Source organism: Cimex lectularius, unplaced genomic scaffold (assembly GCF_000648675.2).
Source record: "Cimex lectularius strain Harlan isolate CLEC.00 unplaced genomic scaffold, Clec_2.1 scaffold12, whole genome shotgun sequence".
Classification (NCBI taxonomy): Eukaryota; Metazoa; Arthropoda; class Insecta; order Hemiptera; family Cimicidae; genus Cimex; species Cimex lectularius.
The window spans coordinates 3254529-3273939 of NW_019392875.1; the positions used below are offsets into that span (position 1 = coordinate 3254529).

General features: G+C 35.1%; 1 protein-coding gene across 26 annotated transcripts in view; it reads left to right on the forward strand.

Annotated features, from left to right (window-relative positions):
- The window catches only part of LOC106673709 (LIM domain and actin-binding protein 1), a 173158-nt gene that overhangs the window by 109849 nt on the left and 43898 nt on the right, over positions 1-19411 (forward strand). For 20 of the 26 annotated variants that reach the window (XR_002910669.1, XM_014405900.2, XM_014405897.2 and 17 more), the window contains exon 2: positions 10754-11240. Coding sequence is in view for 25 of the 26 variants with exons in the window: in XM_014405897.2 (XP_014261383.1) it covers positions 10754-11240 (487 nt within the window). In the remaining variant the exon portion in view is untranslated. Of the gene's footprint in view, positions 1-988; positions 994-6580; positions 6585-7401; positions 7539-10753; positions 11241-19411 lie in introns of those variants that run through there. The other 6 variants (XM_014405932.2, XM_024228955.1, XM_024228944.1 and 3 more) reach the window with 5 other exon arrangements.

Sequence of the window (19411 nt, forward strand, 5' to 3'; positions counted from 1 at the left end):
TTTAAATTCTTTTTAAAATTATTTAAATACTAAAAGAATTAAAATTTCTATTTATATTATGCAGACTTGTGTTTATAACAATTATTCAATTAACACGGTGGAAAAATTAGCTGAATATGCATTACTACGCTGTCACTTTCTTTACAAGACTGTGAAGTTATAATGCTAATTATTTCCACGCTTTAACACTTATAAATAATTAATTAAATTATTTTTTTCTATAAGATAAAGAAAAGTTTTTTTCCACTAAAACCGTTCAAATAATCGTGTTTGAATGTATACAAAGGGGTGGTAAAGGGGTTGAATTATTGAAAATAACTTAGATAAAACAAACTAAAATCAAATGAATCACTTATCTCAAAAAGTTTTTTATGTCTTTCACTATATGAAAATTTCATTTTACAACTTTCCACGTGTGTTTTGATCTCGGAAAATTTTACCTAACAACCGGACGACAAGTGTGTTAAGCAAATTAGCGAGCAAGAGTGAAACCCTCAGACTGTAATCTTTTCTCCAAATTGAATTGACGGGGGCTAACAAGGCCGTAAAGAGTAACTAAGTGTGTAATCGAGTTTCGTAATACACGGTGTATCGTTGAGAAGTCGATCGCCCGACTTTGTTCGAGTGCACTTGACGATGAAGCACTCGCTCAAAGGTGCTTGGCTGTGAACTTCTGAAGAACCGTTGGGAATAATTCTACGGAAGGGCTGACTCGAAAGACTCTTGATTCCGTTCTTATATAATAGGGGAACTTGAAGTGGACGATTTTTTAAATTTCCATAATTTTGAAACATATTTAAATAGACAGAAAGTTGCAATTTTCAAAATCTTTGGAATCAATTTAAAAAGTGTGACTCTTTTAGCTTTTTAATTATTTCAATTAATTATTCTTTTTCTGTAAGGTCTTGGTTGAGATGAAACAGTGTCACGAGCGGGATTCGAACCCACGACCTCACTCGAAGTCACGATAGCTCAAGTGGTTAGAGCGGCGACGTATTGAGCTGAAGGTCGTGGGTTCGAATCCAGCTAGTGACACTGTTTCATCTAAACCAAAACCTTACATAAAAAGAATAAATTAATTGAAATAATATAACTTTTATATCAAAATTAAAGAAAATTTCTAGCTTCTTCTTCTCCTAGACAATTTTACCAGTAAATTTTTATCCTACTTATCTAAATTTCTTTACTTGGACAACTAATCGTTTTTAACTGTCCGATTCTTTTTATGTAAAACGTATGGTTAAATTTGAAATAAGTGTGCTATTTGTAAAATTTGATTTTGTCTGTTACCACCATTATAAATATTAACCATAAGTCATGTCATCGAAAAAAGATATGGTGTGGAATGTTACAATGATTTATACCTTCTTTCATTTAATTAATCTTTATGTTAGGTATTGGTTGAAATGAAAAATTTAAGTGTCACGAGCGGGATTCGAACCCACGAATTCTGGTTCAATACGCCACTCCTCTAACCAGTTGAGCTATCGTGATTTCGATCCACTCGGAAACCAACTCTACATCTCAACCCCACTTTTTTGGGTTCGAATCCCGCTCGTGACACTGACTTTTTTATCCCAACTAATACCTTACTTAAAAGATTAATTAATTGAAAATTTATTTGGTCAATCGGACCACGAAACCAAATTTTACAAAAATAAAATACAAATAATAAAAAATAAAAAGTGTTTCACTGATTGTCTGATTGTAAATCCGTCTGGTGAAAATGTCGGCCAGGGGAATTCCCTTGACAACCTACAAATGTATGCATTTAAAATAAATAAACGTAAAAAAAAAGACATTTTGGTGACTGCAATACATAAAACGAAAAAACCCTCATAGGGCTCTTCAGTATGGTTAGCGTTGGTATTGTATTTACACTGACTTTACACAAGCTTTTGATTCTGTTGATGTTGACGATTCTACTACAGAAATTACAAAAATTAGGCGTTGATGGTAACTTATTACTTTCTTTTTCAACTTAATTAGAAGATCGAAGGCTTAAAGTAAAATTAAAATCGCTATTGTCGCATAATTTTTTAGCAACTTGTAAAGTTCCTTAGGGCCTTTTCTGTTTAAAATTTATATAAACAATATCTCTGATTCTCTTCCATCTGTTATGACCTTAGTTTTTGTAGATGATTTAAAAATATTTCTAAAAATTAATTCTGTTTCTGACGGCTTACAACTTCAATATGACTTTTTTTTTGCCTTATGATCTTTGCATATTAGCCATGACGAATTCTTATATATGTTGTTCAAATTGGGCAACATGACTTAGTAAAACTTAACAATTGGTTCTTTCAATTAATTAATCTGTTTATGTAAGGTTTGGATTGAAATGAAAAAGCTAGTTTCATGAGCGGCATTCGAACCCACGACCTTCGGCTCAATACGCCGCTGCTCTAATCACTTGACTTCGATGCACTCGGACACCAACTCCCCATCTCATCCTTTTTTGGACATTTGAAAAATGGCAAAAAGGAGGGAAAATTCGAAAGGTCGTAGGTTGAGATGGGGAGTTGGAAGAATGGTTCACGATAGCTCAAGTGGTTAAAGCAGTGGCGAATTGAGCCGAAGGTCGTGAGTTCGAATCCCGTTTGTGACACAAGTTTTTTCATTTCAACGAAAACCTTACATAAATAGATTAATTAATTGAAAAAAGTAATTTTGTCAATCGACCACTAAATACAATGGATTTAATAATTGGTGTTCACCTAATAATATTCTTTTAAGTTCTGACAAATCAATTAAGGTTTTTAGTTGAGATAAAAAAGTCAGTGTCACGACGGGATTCGAACCCACGACTTCGGCTCAGTACGCCGCTGCTCTACCACTTGAGCTAACGTGACTTCGATCACTCGGACACACACTTCCCACTTCAACCATTTTATTTTAACCAATATCTTACATAAAGATTAATTAATTCAAAGAAGTCATTTGGTCAATCGGACCACGAAATATAATGGATTTAATAAGTAAAACGAAGTATATCTTCTCTATTGCTCTCCGTGGCCATTTCATTTGTCGCCGAGAATAGAATCCTGATTATTCGACATTTGAAAAATGGCAAAAAGGAGGGAAAATTCGAAAGCTAGGTTGTGATGGAGAGTTGGGGTCCGAGTGGATCGAAGTCAAGTGATTAGAGCAGCAGCGTATCGAGCCGAAGGTCGTGGGTTCGAATCCCGCTCGTGACACTGACTTTTTCATTTCACCCAATACCTTACATAAAGATTAATTAATTGATTACAATTATTTATACCCACAAATAGTTTAAAGTGATAGTAATTAAAAATAAGGACTCGGTTTTCGGTTTACAATAACACTTTCTAATGGAATATGACGCCTTGTTTCTCGGTTTATTATCGAAGGCCACCAATTTTATAACTCGTGTTTTAAGTCATGTTAAATTAGGAAATTGGACTTTTCGTATAGTTCAAGTTAACAATCTGATGATACCTTGGCTACCAGGACGCAAGGGAATGTTGTGTAATGAAAAGCAATGATACTGGCCAGAGGTGGATCTGCATGACCCCGGCACGTATCTTTTGTTGGGAGAAAAACAAACACAGAATCTTCCACCCAAGAATGGATAAAAAAAGACAGAAGGAGTGACAAGACAAAGTGGATAAACTCTAGAGGTGCTAGATACAGCAAGCTTATGCTAAAACAACCAAGTCTGGCAAATGCACTTTTATGGTTAGATAGGGTTAAACTCAGAGGAGTGATATGACTATTTACAATTCACTGGTATCTGAGAAAATATTTTCAAAGCATGGGCATATTCAGCGATGATCCTATTTTAAGATTATACGAGGAGGAAGAAACAGCACCCCACATCATTTTCGAATATGAATCAACTGTACAATGGAGACATAACCTGGGGTACAAAGAAAACCCCCAAGGAATTATATCAGTGAATTCTAACCTTAGAAGGATCGAGGCGATTGCAGTGAATCAAGGAATTTAAAAAATTTCCACAAGCCTGAGGACAGCAACAAAACCCTCACTTTTCAACAAACCCCCTATTATCTACCATCATCATCATAGCCCAAGTTGCTGAAATGTTCACTAAATTCGATAAAGAAATGGTGTTTTTTAAAATCATCACTGCGAGGGTGGTTGTTAGTCTTAGACATTTTTATAGAAAAAATCTCGATTTTTTTTTAAACAGGCCTTGTCCTTCTCAGCTGGAAGCTCTGTAAATCTAAAAATTGGAACTCAACGGATCCACCAGACCGTGATCAGCTCTGACATGAGTCCCCTGTTGTGTTATGAACACTTTTTACGTGTGATCGCCCACTGGGAAAATTTCGAACAATAAACTCTTAAGATAGTGTAGCAACATAGCGAACTAATTTATGAAATTCTGTTGTATGTACTATTCAGATGCTTAGATAAAAAAAGTATTATCAGACCGAGTGTTTCTGGGTATGTTAGTTATAACCTAAATAGTGCCTCAAATTTTTTGACCAATAAATGCTATAGTTTTAATTCTATAGGTAATTGTTTATATACACATGTATATTTTTACTTATGTATTATATTTTCATAGTGTCCATTCTAATTTTGTGGAACGAAAATAATTCTTTTGCACAATGGGCGTTTATTTTGTTGGACAAGTTTCAGCCTAATATAGACCATCTTCAGTGACTTTTTTAAAAATAAAGTGGTTTGTTACTGTAGTTGTAAGTTCAAAGGTGGATATTTGGACGACTATGGACTTGGCGAATAGTCTTCTTCTTCTAGAATTCTTGACAGACTGTTCTCCATGTCCATAGTCATCAAGGTATCCACTTTTAAATTTACTACTAAGTAACATACTATGTAACAAATCTTTATTTTTAAAAAAGTCATTGAAGATTGTCTATATTAGATCGAAAAGCATCTGAAGAAATAAACGGCTATTGTGGAAAAGACAATTTATTTCCTTGAAACATGAAAACTACTCGTTGGTTGCCATCCATTAGGGAAATATTAAAAAACTAGGTAAAATTCTTAAACAAGAAGGTTTTTAAAGTAGCTCTTTGTGCGTGTTCATGTAGAAACAGTCCTCTCAAAACCTCAAGACAAGTAATTAATCTTTTTATGTAAGGTTTTGGTTGTTGAAATGAAAAAGTTAGTGCCACGAGCGGGATTCGAACCCACGACCTTAGGCTCGAATCCCGCTCGTGGCATCAACTTTCTCATTTCAACCAATACCTTACATAAAAAGATTAATTAATTGAAAGAGGTTATTTGGTCAATCGGTATATTTATTTTTTATCATACTTTCAATTAATTAATCTTTATGTAAGGTATGGTTGTTGAAATGAAAAAGTTAGTGCCACGAGCGGGATTCGAACCCACGACCTTAGGCTCGAATCCCGCTCGTGGCACTAACTTTTTCATTTCAACTAAAACCTTGCATAAAAATTGCAAATATTAATTGCAAAAAAAATAATTGAAAGAAGTATATTTATTTTTTATCATACTTTCAATTAATTAATCTTTATGTAAGGTATTGGTTGAAAGGAAAAAGTTTAGTGCCACGAATGGGATTCGAACCCACGACCTTCGGCTTAATGCGCCGATCGTGACTTCGATCCACTCGGACACCAACTTCCAATCTCAACCTACACCCTTTCGAATTTTCCCTCGTTTTTGCCATTTTTCAAAGGTTCGTCAATTTGTCAAAAAGCGGGGTATTATTGCGATTTTAAATACATAGGACAAAGCGGCAAAAAAATTAAAACGAGAGTTAAAGCCACCTTTACAAAACGTAACTGCAAGTTTAGAAGCAAAAAAAACACCATGCTGTACAACATAAAGTATTGAGAATCAAGTACACATCTTACAAGTTAGACGGACTGTCATAGATAGTACATTACTATAAACATTTTTTATGATCCTAAATATCTCTTGTATCGAGTAGACTAGCTTCATGAAACTATCTGTTTAGATAAATATGGAATGAATCGATCATTTTTATTACAAAACAGTTGATGTTCGAAAGTGTGTAATGTACACCTAAAAATCTGTGAACTTTCGTTGGAGTCTCGAGACCGTGGTACGTTCGTTGTAATCTTTTTTATCGGATAATCGCCTAGTTTAAAATAATTACGTTCCACTTTTTTGATAAATGCTGAAGGTACAGTATCGATGTTTATCTGAACACGTTGACATCTCTTCAACGTTTCAGACTTAATCGACACTAGGTCTTGTTATGCTGGATCCCATTCAAAATCACGAGCGCACGATATTTTTCAGAATTTGGTGGCGTCACCGGTACCTTAGAATCTTGTTATGCTGTGAACATAGAGGAAACGAGAAAAGTGGGTTTTGTACGGTAAACGTAGAAGTTGTTAGTTTGGTTAGTTGTGTTCGGACATGGGTGAGAAACCGCCACGCCAGATACCTCCAGATACAATCAGTATGCTGATTTCTGCCCTGTCTTGGAAACTTGTTGGACCATTACATCATTCAACTAAGATTCTTAATAGCAAAAGTTGAACCTAAGGAAGTTCGAAAATCGAAAAATTCACCCAACCAATTGTCAACTCATAGCTCACGCCACATAGTATAATCCTCGTTAAATCAGAAAGGTTGTTTGTGAAGTTGAATCAGTTTTACTGTAATAGTCGAATTGAACCAATACAACATTCAACTAGGATCTTTAATAGCAAAAGTTGAACCTAAGGATGTTCGAAAATCGAAAAATTCACCCAATCAAATGTGAACTAATCACTCACGTCACAAAGAATAGCACAATCCTTGTTAAGTCGGATAGGTTGTTTGTGAAGTTGAATCAGTTTTACTGTAATAGTCGAATTGGACCAATACAACATTCAACTATTAGTCTTAATAGCAAAAGTTGAACCTAAGGTGTTGGAAAATCGAAAAAATTCACCCAATCAAATGCCAACTCATAGCTCGCGTCACAAAAAATAGTACAATCCTTGTTAAATCGGAAAGACTGTTTGTGAAGCTTAATCAGTTTTACTGTAATAGTCGAATTGAACCAATACAACATTCAACTAGGATCTTTAATAGCAAAAGTTGAATCTAAGGAAGTTCGAAAATCGAAAAATTCACCCAAGCAAATGTGAACTAATAACAAACATCACAAAGAATAGCACAATCCTTGTTAAATCGGAAAGGTTGTTTGTGAAGTTTAATCTATTTTACTGGAATAGCCGAATTAACCACGGGCTCACAGGTCTGTGAAGGTTGATAAGTTCTTCCGAGAGCGCCGACCTTCGATCCTAGCAATAAAAAATCACCCAATAAATCCGAATGGGCTAATTGCCATTCATCGTAACTCGTTGGATCCGCTCCTACGAATTATAAACAGCGATAGAAAGACGGGGAATATCGGGATTAATGCGTGCGCAGTATGGACCGGCATTCCAGTCTTGTTATTTTTAGCGTGTAAGCCAAACATCTCGCTCGGACCTCAGCCAGTAGCCGGGTGTGACTAGTGCTGTTAGCATCTCGGAAAATTTCCAGTGCTCTGAGGGGTTTTTATCCAGTTTTAAAAAAATCAGCACTTTCTTAAAGTGAGTAATTTGGTAACAATTATACACGAAGGATACACCTGGAATAAAAATTGTTTAATCTTGCATTCTTGTTTCATAACTTTGCCACAGAATGTTTAACACACTTTCCTTTATCGAACCAAAAATTTAATAAAAAAGTGATCCCTTTTGCAAGAATAATTCTTCTAATTGCTTGCAATATGTTCTCGTTTGAGCCAAATCATCTTTTATTAATTTTTATAAGTGACATTAAATCCCTTGTATAACACGCTCAGAGACACACCTTAGAATAGATAAGGATAAAAATAATATTTACGCCATTTTATCTACATCGCGAAGCATTTTGAGTATTGACTACTTGAGGTTAAAAACAAAACAAGATTTTCTCTGTCAGAACAGGTAGCATCAGATTAAAAAAAAAAAAAAAATCCGTTAATGGACAAATCAAGAATGTATTTTCCCTTCTATAAATCCGCGGATGCTTAATTATGGTTCAGTTTAATGCTATTTTAATGATTTTGTAAAATGCCACGCTAAACCGGATCTCTTTGTAATAATCCGCAATAATTGAATATAGCGAGGAAAGAATACAGCCGTGGATTTACAGGAAGCTAGGCCAACTTAATCCACTTTGTTAAAATTGTATTACATTTTTCTGCATGAAGCTGCTTAATTATTAAAAGTGCATAACTGATTACGTAGAATAACGAAAACCGGTTCGAACTACCATCCTAAGCCTGGCATACGCGTTAAAAAATATATGATAGCTGGTATAAAATTAAAATTTTCTAACATATACATTTTATAACGTTAATTTCGATAGTTCATTCGTGTAATGATTATGGTTAATAATTTCATAAATTATGTGGCTTCTTGTAACACAATTTGAGAGAAAGAAGCCATCCTGAAACTTCGTCTGCTTTCTTCATCTGCTTTCATTTTATGTCAAGCGAAAAATATTTCTTAATTAAAATTCCAATGTTATACCCTATTATATTAATCCATTTACGTTTAGTGATCTAATTGACCGTATTAATTATTTTTCTAATAATGAAAACCGAAGTTGTCTCAATGGTTTTAAGTCAAAAGTCCAATGTTATAACCTATTTATTATATTAATCCGTTTATGCTTAGTGATCTAATTGACCATATTAATTATTTTAAATAATTATTCTTTTTATATAAGGTCTTGGCTGAGTCGTTTACTTCAAATTAAAGGTCGTTTGCACTGCTGAATTTAGTGGAAAAAAGAGAAAACTTTCAAAAATGTATATTAATGAGTATTTCAATTAATTATACTTTTTATCTAAGGCCTTGTTTGAGATGAAAAAGTTAGTGTCATGAGGGGGATTTGAACCACGATCTTCGGCTCGATATGCCGCTGCTATAACCACTTGAACTATCGTGACTTCGAGCCAAGGGTTCGAATCCCGTTCGTGAAACTAACTTTTTCATCTCAGCCAAGACTATACATAAAAAGAGTTATTAATTGTTATACCCTATGATCATTTCTATATATTTTCTTTCTTATTTATTTTTTTCCCGTTTAACTTTTACTTTTGCGTATGATGTATCAACCTGTGTAAGGTTCTTAAGAGTTATTTTTGATCAATAATAATTTTAACGTTTTTTTATATATATTTTATTTAATAATTTAGTCTAGAAAAGAATGGATCGTTGGATTTCTAGGATTAACGGCTTTAGAAGTCCTTGTCTTCTTAGAAACAGAAAGTCCCCGAGCCGGATACCAGGAGAATGTCCTTCCTGGTTTAAATGAGGTCGTCACCCCTTTAAACATCAAATACCTTGTAAATAAAAATTGGGGCATTTTGTCAATATACAAAAGTGTTAAGAATAGAGAAAAAACTTCATATTCTGACTGGTCTTTTTTTCTTGTATTTTTTCCAATGATCGTCCAATAATGTGCTATGGAGTTCAGTTCATGCACATTTTCTCTCGAGCAATTTTCTAATGTAATTGTCTAATAATTGAAACCGCAGTTGTCTCAATGGTTTTAATTCAAGATCTGTCTGCTATGCTTTCTAATTCTTTGGCTTCCTCCTCTCAGACGTGAAGAAATTCTTATTTCCTGAAATCCTTATTTATTATAATTTCACGCTAGTTTATCATTTCAATCTTCATATTCCAACATGCTCCGAGGTGATGATACGATGGTTTAAAATTGCACACACACAACACACACACACACACACACTCTCCCTCACACACACACACACTTTCTCTCTCTCTCTCTCTCTCTCTCTCACTCTCTCTCTCTCACTCTCTATGTTTTAAATCTAAGAAAGTAAAAAATTACACACACACAACAAATGTAGATCTAGAAGCTGAAAGCTTACTGACTGTCAACACAAAAGTTCCTTATTCACACATACAAAGATGTATGAGGGAGAATAGCACNCACACACACACACACACACACACACACACACACACACACACACACACACACACTTAAATAAAAATTTAATATTTTTTTCAAAAAGCTATAGCTAAGTAAATTGTTACGATTGATAAACTCATTCCTAGCTTGGACTAGAATCTCCTCGGCCACGTCTGTCCGGATGACCCGGACATGGGTTCCCATTTTGGAAGTTTTTTTTTTTTTTTTAAAGCTCTATTATTCTATACCGTAAGTCGCGTTGACCGAAACAACGGTAAATCCACGGTCTGATGAGAAATGGGATTAATCGGACCATATCCTGATTTTGTACTGACCCGTTTCAGAATGTTTTGAAAATTTTTCACCCCAATCGGTACCAATTAAGAAGTGGAAAATGAAGACGATCTTCATCGGAGGGCTGGTGAGATAATTTAACCAAATCGCTCCTCCCTACTGTTACCCAATGGGAAAGTAATCATTTGCAGATTTATTCTTGCTATTGACGTTTATATTAATATCTTTCTATCGGAAATTTTCAAATATCATCAAAATTATTGAGATTTAATTTTTATTTGTGAAATCGTTCCGCCTGTCTATTATTGACTTGTATTGTTTGTTAATAATGACCTTCACTCTACTTTTTATCAGTGTGACTCTTCCCGCTTATACGGGCTTTGTTACGCTCACTGATCAGGAGTTAAACAATAACAAGATAAAAGGGGAAGTATTTGAATACCATCAAAGCAACCATTACACTTCTTTTGTATTTAAAACATAAATATTGTCTTATTTGTGTATACCTTTTGATGAAGACGTTTTTAATTTTGTGTTTCAGGGAGATGGCCGAGGTGGCAAAGAGTGTGGTAAGTGAGCCGGAAAGGACCGAAGAGGAGGTCTCCCTGCAAGAGTTAATTGATTCAGAGCTTGCCCTTAGAGTGCCAACCAAAAATTACTCATTCACAAGAGATTTCCTAACAGCCGAAAGAGAACATTCGGACGCTACCTCTCCTCCTTCGCTTTCCCTTTTAGCTCTTAACCAGCAAAACCTTTCCCTTAACAATAACTCGCCGTCCTCTGAGGAATGGACGACCGTCGAAGAGATCGCCAAAGACATACAAAACGAAGATGAGTCCAACCGCGACAACAACAATCCCGACCAAGTGGAAGAACTCGAGCAGGAGGTCGTCGAAACCCAAGAGGAGGTAGTCGTTGAAAACGAGGAATACACGGAAACGACAGAAAAAACGGACACTACAGAGAATATCGATACCAGTCACAATATATCTTATGGAGATGGCATCTCCGACAGCGACTATGGTGAGGTAAGTCAATCACTGACCACCTACTGACGAATTAGTATACATAAAATCGCAAATCCGAGAACTAGGACGAAATTTATTATATTCTCTTTAGATACACAAATCTTTTATTAATTTGAATTAGCACACACATCTAAGATTACATATTTTAAACATTCTATTATAAATTCGCTTTATGTTCACTTCCTATTGTTTTATGTCGGAAATATTCTATATTTCTTGACAGAATCATATAATGAATGTTATTTAAAGGCAATAGCCATTACCTGTTGATTCCTTTAGGGTTAAAAAGTGAGATTGAGCAGAGTGAGAGTAATAAAACAAGATTGGGTGAAAATAAGACAGATATTGAGTGTAGTGAGAGACAAAGATTGAGTGGTAACAAGAGAGGGAGGTTGAGCGGAGTGTAATAGACAGAGATAGATGGACAAATAAATGACAGTGATTGAGTGACAATAAAAGATATTGAGTTAAAGTAAGTGACAGAAATTGATTTGAGTGATGGACAGAGGTTGAATGACAGTTGTGGAAAGAGACTAAGTTGAGAGTATGATACTTATACTGAGTGAAAGTAAGAGGAAGAGATTGAGTGGAGTGAGAGTGAGGGTGGAAGAGAGAGAGTGAGTGGGAGAGTGAGAGTGAGAAAGGGAGTGTGAGTGAGAGAAACAGCACAAATGAGAATATAAGAAAGTAGGAGGAAAGAAAGAAAGTTGTTGAGTGAAAAGTGAAACAAGGATTAAATCAGGAATAGAGAAAATAAAAGACAGGTATTGGTGAATGTAAGGGACACAAATTGATTGATTGTGTGTGTGTGTGTGTGTGTGTGTGTGTGTGAGAGAGAGAGAGAGAGAGAGAGAGAGAGAGAGAGAGAGACAGAGAGAGAGAGAGAGAGAGGGTGAGTGAGTGAGTGATGGAGAGAGGGATGGAAGTGGTTTTTGCACTTTTTTGCGTTAGATGAACAATGAAACTGTAACAAGTTACTAAACTTTTTGTGGGTGTTTGGTGAGAAAGAATAAGGGCGAGAGGAAGAGAATGAGATATAAATGAGACAGAAAAAGAGTGGTAAGTGAGAAAGAGACTGAATAAACGGGGTGAATGGTGAAAGTGAGGGAAGGAAAAGTATAAAATGAGAAACACATATATGGAAATTGATAAATAGTAATGAAAAAAGGAAATCAGGTAAGAAAGGGCGACGGTTTTACTAAAGTGAAATGTAAATAAGAAACGAAAAAGAGAGGGTTGATTGAAATTTATATATAGAAAAAGAAATAGAAAGTGGAAGGAGTTATTTTAAAAAAGAGAGTTAGGGAAGCGTTTGAAAACTGAGAATTCAAGAGATTTATGATAAAAATAGAATGAAAAATGGATAAGGATTGAGAACTCTAATAAAGAAATTAGAGGAGGTGTGTGCCTTTCCCAATTCAAAACAATATTTCATTTTTTCAATTATTAAAATTAACATTTTATATCTATTGTAATTGAGGATTTCACAGGGAAAATGTTTAGATTTCGAACTGTAATTCGGAATTTGGGTATAAAATTACATTTTGTTTAAATGGGTGGGATTTGCAGACGATGAACCGCTGAAATGAGACGGGGATAGACGCGAGACGCGAACTTGTTCTTGTAAGAAAAGGCCGTGTCAAACGACCCTGTGACAAAACGCATTGGTCACATTGAGCCGTGCATTTCATCCGAATTGAATTCATTCCTATTGAAATAAAGATGACAGTATTCATGAAACGGCGGGAGCCAACGTCACACTTGGCAAAAATCTCTAACACATCCAAGATTATCAGACCGAGGAAAATTATTTATGCATTTTCTCAATGGAAGAATACAATTAAATTTGAAGGGATTTGTTCAGGGCGACAGTCGCATTTGACAGCATTTATATTAGTACTTTTATACAGGGTGTTCGGCTACTCGTGTTACAAACTTACTAGATTCTAAATTCAAAAAAGCCAAAATTAACTACGGTCCGAATCTCAATAGTTTCGAAGCTATTCTCCTTTTTCTGATTTTTTAGATTTCATGATCTTGCTTCACATAAATGATGGTAAATCTAAAAATAAAAGGTTTTGGACAAATCTGTTGATGCTATTGAAAACTACGTTAAATTTCCAATAAAATGTGATTATTACTGAAGATGTAAACATTAATGAAATAATCATTTTAGTAGCCAGAACTCTGAAAAAAAATTTCAATATCGAAAACTGTACTATGGTGATCCTAAATTACAGAACTTACATTTTTTTCAAAGTTGAAAAACTTACTGTGGTGATTCTAAACTACTATTTCCAAACTTAGAGAACAGCAAATCTGTACCTGATGTATACAGGGTGTTCGGCTACTTTTCTTACAAACTTTGCTAGTAAATTCTACATTCAAAATGGAACCAAAAAATACTAATTAACTACGGTCCGAATCTCAACAGTTTCGAAGCTATTCCCCTTTTTCTGATTTTTTTGATTTCATGATCTTGCTTAACATAAACGATGGTAAATCTAAAAATAAAAGTTTTTGGACCAATCTGTTGATACCACTGAAAACTATGTTAAAAATCCAATAAGATATCATTATTACTGAAGTTGTAAACGTTGGTGAAATAATCATGTTAGTAGCCAGAATTTTGAAAAAAAAAAATTTTCAATGTTGAAAAACTTACTATGGCGATCATAAACTAGAGAACTTCAGAATTTTTTTTTTCAAAGTTAAAAACTTACTATGGTGATTTTAAACTACTATTTCCAAACCTAGAGACCAGCAAATCTGTACCTGATGTATATACGGTGTTCGGCTACTCGTGATAAAACTTTGCCAGTAGATTCTAAATTCAAAATGGACCCAAAAAGTCCTAATTAACTATGGTCCGAATCTCAACAGTTTCAGAGTTATTCCCCTTTTTTCTGATTTTTCAGATTTCACGACTTTATTTCACATAGACGATGATAAATCCAAAAATTAAAAGGTTTTGGACCAGTCCGTCGATACCATTGAAAACTACGTTAAATTTTCAATAAAATGTAATCAATACTAAACTTGTAAACCTTAGAGAAAAAAGCGTTTTAGTAGCGAGAACTTTGAAAATTTTTTTTTTTCAAAGTTGAAAAACTATGGCGATTCTAAACTACTAATTCCAAACCTAGAGACCAGCAAATTTCAGTAAACGTACTCCATTTAATATCCTTTTTAGTGGTGTAACTTTTTTTGTTAATTACTTTTTTCAAAGACGAAGAAATTGATGTAGGAAAAAAACCGCGGTCGACGGATTGATTGGTAAGATGGATAGATTAATAAAGAGTAAAATTAATAATCATTAATAATACAAATTAAAAAACGTAAGGAAGTTTTGAATGAATGCACGAAAAACGTTTGGAATCTTAAAACTCTTTTATCCCGGGGAATAATAATACAATAATCCTTTAATAAAAGTTGAAGTCGTGTTGGTAAATAAGTAAATGTTAGACAAAAATAATATTAGTAGCACTATTTCGGTTTCAAACCCAAATTAAAAACTTTGATCAATTTTTATCAATATTTTTTTTTTCAATTCAAAACCTTAAAAATTCATTTAAAATTTCCTTACGTTTTACATTTTTTTTTTAATTTTCCACCTTACCAATCCGTCAACCACGGTTTTTTCCTTTCCAATAAATTTTTTTTTTCAAAGTTCTCGAAGGCTTACAAGTTTAGTATTGATTACATTTTATTGAAAATTTAACGTAGTTTTCAATGGTATCGACGGACTGGTCCAAAACCTTTTAATTTTTGGATTTATCATCGTCTATGTGAAATAAAGTCGTGAAATATGAAAAATCAGAAAAAAGGGGAATAACTCTGAAACTGTTGAGATTCGGACCATAGTTAATTAGGACTTTTTGGTTCCATTTTGAATTTAGAATCTACTGGGAAAGTTTGTAACACCGTATATGCACCAGGTACAGATTTGCTGGATATAAGAGCTTTTAAATAGAAAGGGGGCACCTGACCTACTGCGATAATGGTCGGAACATAGATGACCAGTTTTGATCAAGCCAACTTATAAATGAGATCCTTAATTTACATTTTTTTATTTAGAACTATTATCTAATGGAGAGAGAAAGCATTTTTAATGGCCGAAGTAGAATGAATTTTTTACTTTTGTGGGAAGATGTATTGTGAATATGAATCCTGGCTAAAACCCATTTCTTGAAAATAATAATAAATAGAGTAAATGTTATAATTTATTCAAAAAATTAATGGATAATAGGGGTCGATTTATCGCTTGGATTTATTTGCGGGTCACCTTCTGAAAGGATTCTCGATCCACCCGGGTAGTTTAATATTAGACAATGTTTGCGAAGAGCGTCTATTTTTGTTGTTCCACATCCGCCATGCTATTCACGTTCTAAGATTACTTGATGAAACCTTTTCTCCACATCGTAGTCACCTTATTGTCGCCTTTCGAAACATTTCTTAGGGGGAAAAAAACGAATCGTTTGCCAATTTTCTGTATTTCCACCGAGCTATTTTCGTAAAGGATGTTTCGCAATCGGGCTCACAAATTTAAAAAAATTAAATTCGGGAAAATTATTGTTGATTTGATGACTGAATTTATAACGTGCTCGGAGCAAACTAAATACAGTTCTAGTTTCTTTCATGCCAGGGATTTTTAATTTTTTTTTTATATCCGCCCTGAACTTGCTGATACCCGGAACGGCTGCTCAGGTTTGTTAACCTGATACCTGAACCTGTTCTAGTTGATAGGCCATGCCCAATGCTGGTTAAGCAATTATGCTTTATTTCCGCTGAATAACAATAATTACTTTCGAGAACCAATTTGGACAAATTTGTTTATTTTACGAGAAATTCCAAACCGCGGGTCGCCAATCTGGGTTAATCGACAGGTTCCTGCCAGTTCTTAACGTCTTGATGACGTTTTAATTGGAATTATGACATTTCATAATCAAAGATCTGCTCGTGTTTGTGAATCCGGAATCGGTCAGTTCGTTGCTGTTAAAAAAATTATACATCAATTAAACATTAAATTTCAATACTTCCGTTGAAGAAGACTATGCAACTCCAAGCCTGTCACTCTGTGTCAATATAAATCTGAACTATTGTAAGCTCACCATCTCCTCAGTCTACTGGATTCAGCTTTTCTTTCCCCGCGAGTAGAAGCCTAACGTCTTTTATACATATAGCATATACATATGTACAAAAGTAACGCGGTGGCCGAGTGGTTATGGCGTCCGATTCAGTATTTGCCATGCCATGCTAGGTGTTTCTGGGTTCGAATCGCGTAGCCCTTGGCTTTTCGTATGAAAATCGTTTGACCCCTCGTCCACCCAAAGGGTATTTTTTCTGACTTCGTTTTATTACACATATGTACTGAGGCTTCCTCTCTTGGGAGAAACTACACAGGCCATTGTAATATTTTTAAATGTCTACTCAGTCGACAGGAGGCTTGCTATGATGTTGAGATACTGCTTTGGATGTGGTGGGTTAAAATTTAATATATTACAAACAATCCGTAATCAATAGACATTCATGCTACTAAAGGGTCTCAGATTACCACCACTGAGGATTCACCCCTACAACTAATTTCTTATCACCTAGTTCCATTCACGTTAATAAATACATTCCTAGGCTAACCTTCAAACATTATGTACAATTTCAAAATCGGTAAACGCCTATCGCACTTCACGTATCTATTAAACTAATTAGCCTAATTAGTTCGACGGGCCTGTGGAGTATTCCGACACTCCACTCACGCTAATATATACATTCACTCCGAAGGGGACAACGGCCTCCAATCCTCCCTCACATTACACTACAAATATGCAATTACGGACTAATTCGGTGGGTGTGTACTCGATATTCCCAACACTCACGTATACTTCCACACTCACCCAAATAAATACATTCACTCTGGAAGGGACAACGTTCGTCGACTCCTTCACACCACATACAAATTTGTAATTTCCGAGACTTATTCCGTGGGCTTCTAGCTCGATATTTCGTTTAACTTCACTCAAACAAATAAATACATTCATAAAAATAAAAAGGGAAAAAACCCCGTACAGTGGGTTAAATGTGATCAAACGTGTTTATCGATCTTAAATATGCCAACTTATCTTTGAATTTTTTTTTTTTGGCATAGCCGTTTGAGCATCCGCCATTTCTTTTTTTCTCTCTCTGTCCTTCGCAGCATGTGGAAGCCCGAAGGGGCAAGCAAGGCGCAGCCGGAAAGCGGGAGAATGCCCAAGCCTGCCTAAGGGGACCAGCACTCATACTTATCTATTTATTTTTAGAGCCTATATACGATTTCCATTTTCGGGGATGGATAAAAACCATTTACAACACCATCGAAAAGACCACATTCGCATGGAATCCGGGACAAAACACGCCCAAGCCGCTTATGGCACCCGGCTCCACAGTCCAGCACCACCCAAACCCACCCGTCCCCGGGCAACCCCACGCACGAAAGAGTCAAACTAATTTTTTATTCGTTCCTGCTGTATGTACTTCATGTTGTCAAATATGTATATTGTTCTTATTTATAAAGGCCATGAGTGCATCGAGAACCGGGATGTTTCTGTCCGAGAGTACGATATCCATTTTTGTTGGGAATTTTATTCCATTTTTTTTAGTTTTGAGAACTCCTTGTCCATCCATGCCAGGATAACGTGGTTTGAATCCTGGTCCTCGCTTCGCATCCACAACCGGCGCTGTCCACAATACCAACTTTGGCAAGGTGGTATGGTAATTGGTTATGATTAAACCGTAACTTGAATATCGTCGTGAAGAACTTTCTTGGCCTATTCACATTAAGGTACCAGGGTTTATTTTGAAGTCATTTTTATGCTTAGAACCTTTGAAATAACGTGGGGTAGTGGTGGCCGTGTGTCAGGCGAGCGTGGCTTATTCTCAATCGTGTGAGAACGATTGTCTCTCTATTTCTCTCGGACCCAGGGTGTTCGCTGCTTTTTACTTTTCGATCATGGCTCCCAGCGGACTTCATCGCCATTTTCGGTTGGTATTGTTCTAACGTCCATTGGTTTGCGTTTGCTTGTCTATTTGTTCGCAATTTGATCGGCCTGATTATCCACGGTCCGCTTAGCTTCGCTGTACCGACACGTTTCGATGTACATTCCTTGAAATGTAGAACGCGAATAATTGTGCGGCTAAAATTTACTATTGTGACGCTTCATTTACTTAGATAAAACATTTCACTGAATAAATTTCCGCTCAATATAAAAAAGTTTTCCATGGATCAACAAAGTTAAAATATAGATATTGACGTGATTGCACTGTCTCAATGGAAATGGATTCATTTTCGCTTTTCCATTTTAATTGCATTCTCTACCCTAAAGTAGTCCGATCAAATGGCAATTCTTGGTAATTCACTTGTGGACATTTTTATATCTGTTGTCAAAATTGGAGAATATTACGCATTTAAAACGTTTAAAATTGAAGTAATTCCTTATCGTATTGTTTAACGTTTGAAATTAATATCTTAACGTATCGACAGTTTTCAATAATTTTATTGTCAATTTGTTTACAAACGTGTATCAGTTACGTTATTTTTAGCAAATTAAAAATAAGAAATGTATTAAACGGTCACTCCTTTTTTGGAGGGGTATGCTTTTTGTATTGACTGACATGTAGTGTCGGGTAGTATAACTTGTTCGTTGAAGGCGTTTCGAAAAAAAAATTCACTGTATTTTTCTGTACTACTTTTGCCGCATTTAAAACCTTCGCCTTTCTACCCCTAAATGAAAATTGCTCAAAACCCGATTATTATCTTCTTTTATTTACGACGAAGAATAAATTATTTCCGTATTTACATTTTCAGCGTTCAGCGACTACTTTCATTTCATTCCATTTCTTAGTCTTATTGGGTTATAACCGAGCTGGTACTTAAAAGAGAGGAATTAATATGTAAAAGTTTCAGTATACATTAAAGCAGAAAGTACAAAAACCACTTTCATTTGTCTTTCTCTCTCTCTTTCTCTTTCTCTTTCGCTTTCTCTCTCTCTCTCTCCCTCTCTCTTTGTTTCTATCTATCTACTTCTTTCTTTCTCTCTTCCTCTCTTCAAAAAAATAAATAAATAAATAACACACGCACACACACCAAATTTTATGATTTACTAACCTGTAAAAGTTTCTTATTTGTGTAAAGCGGAAAG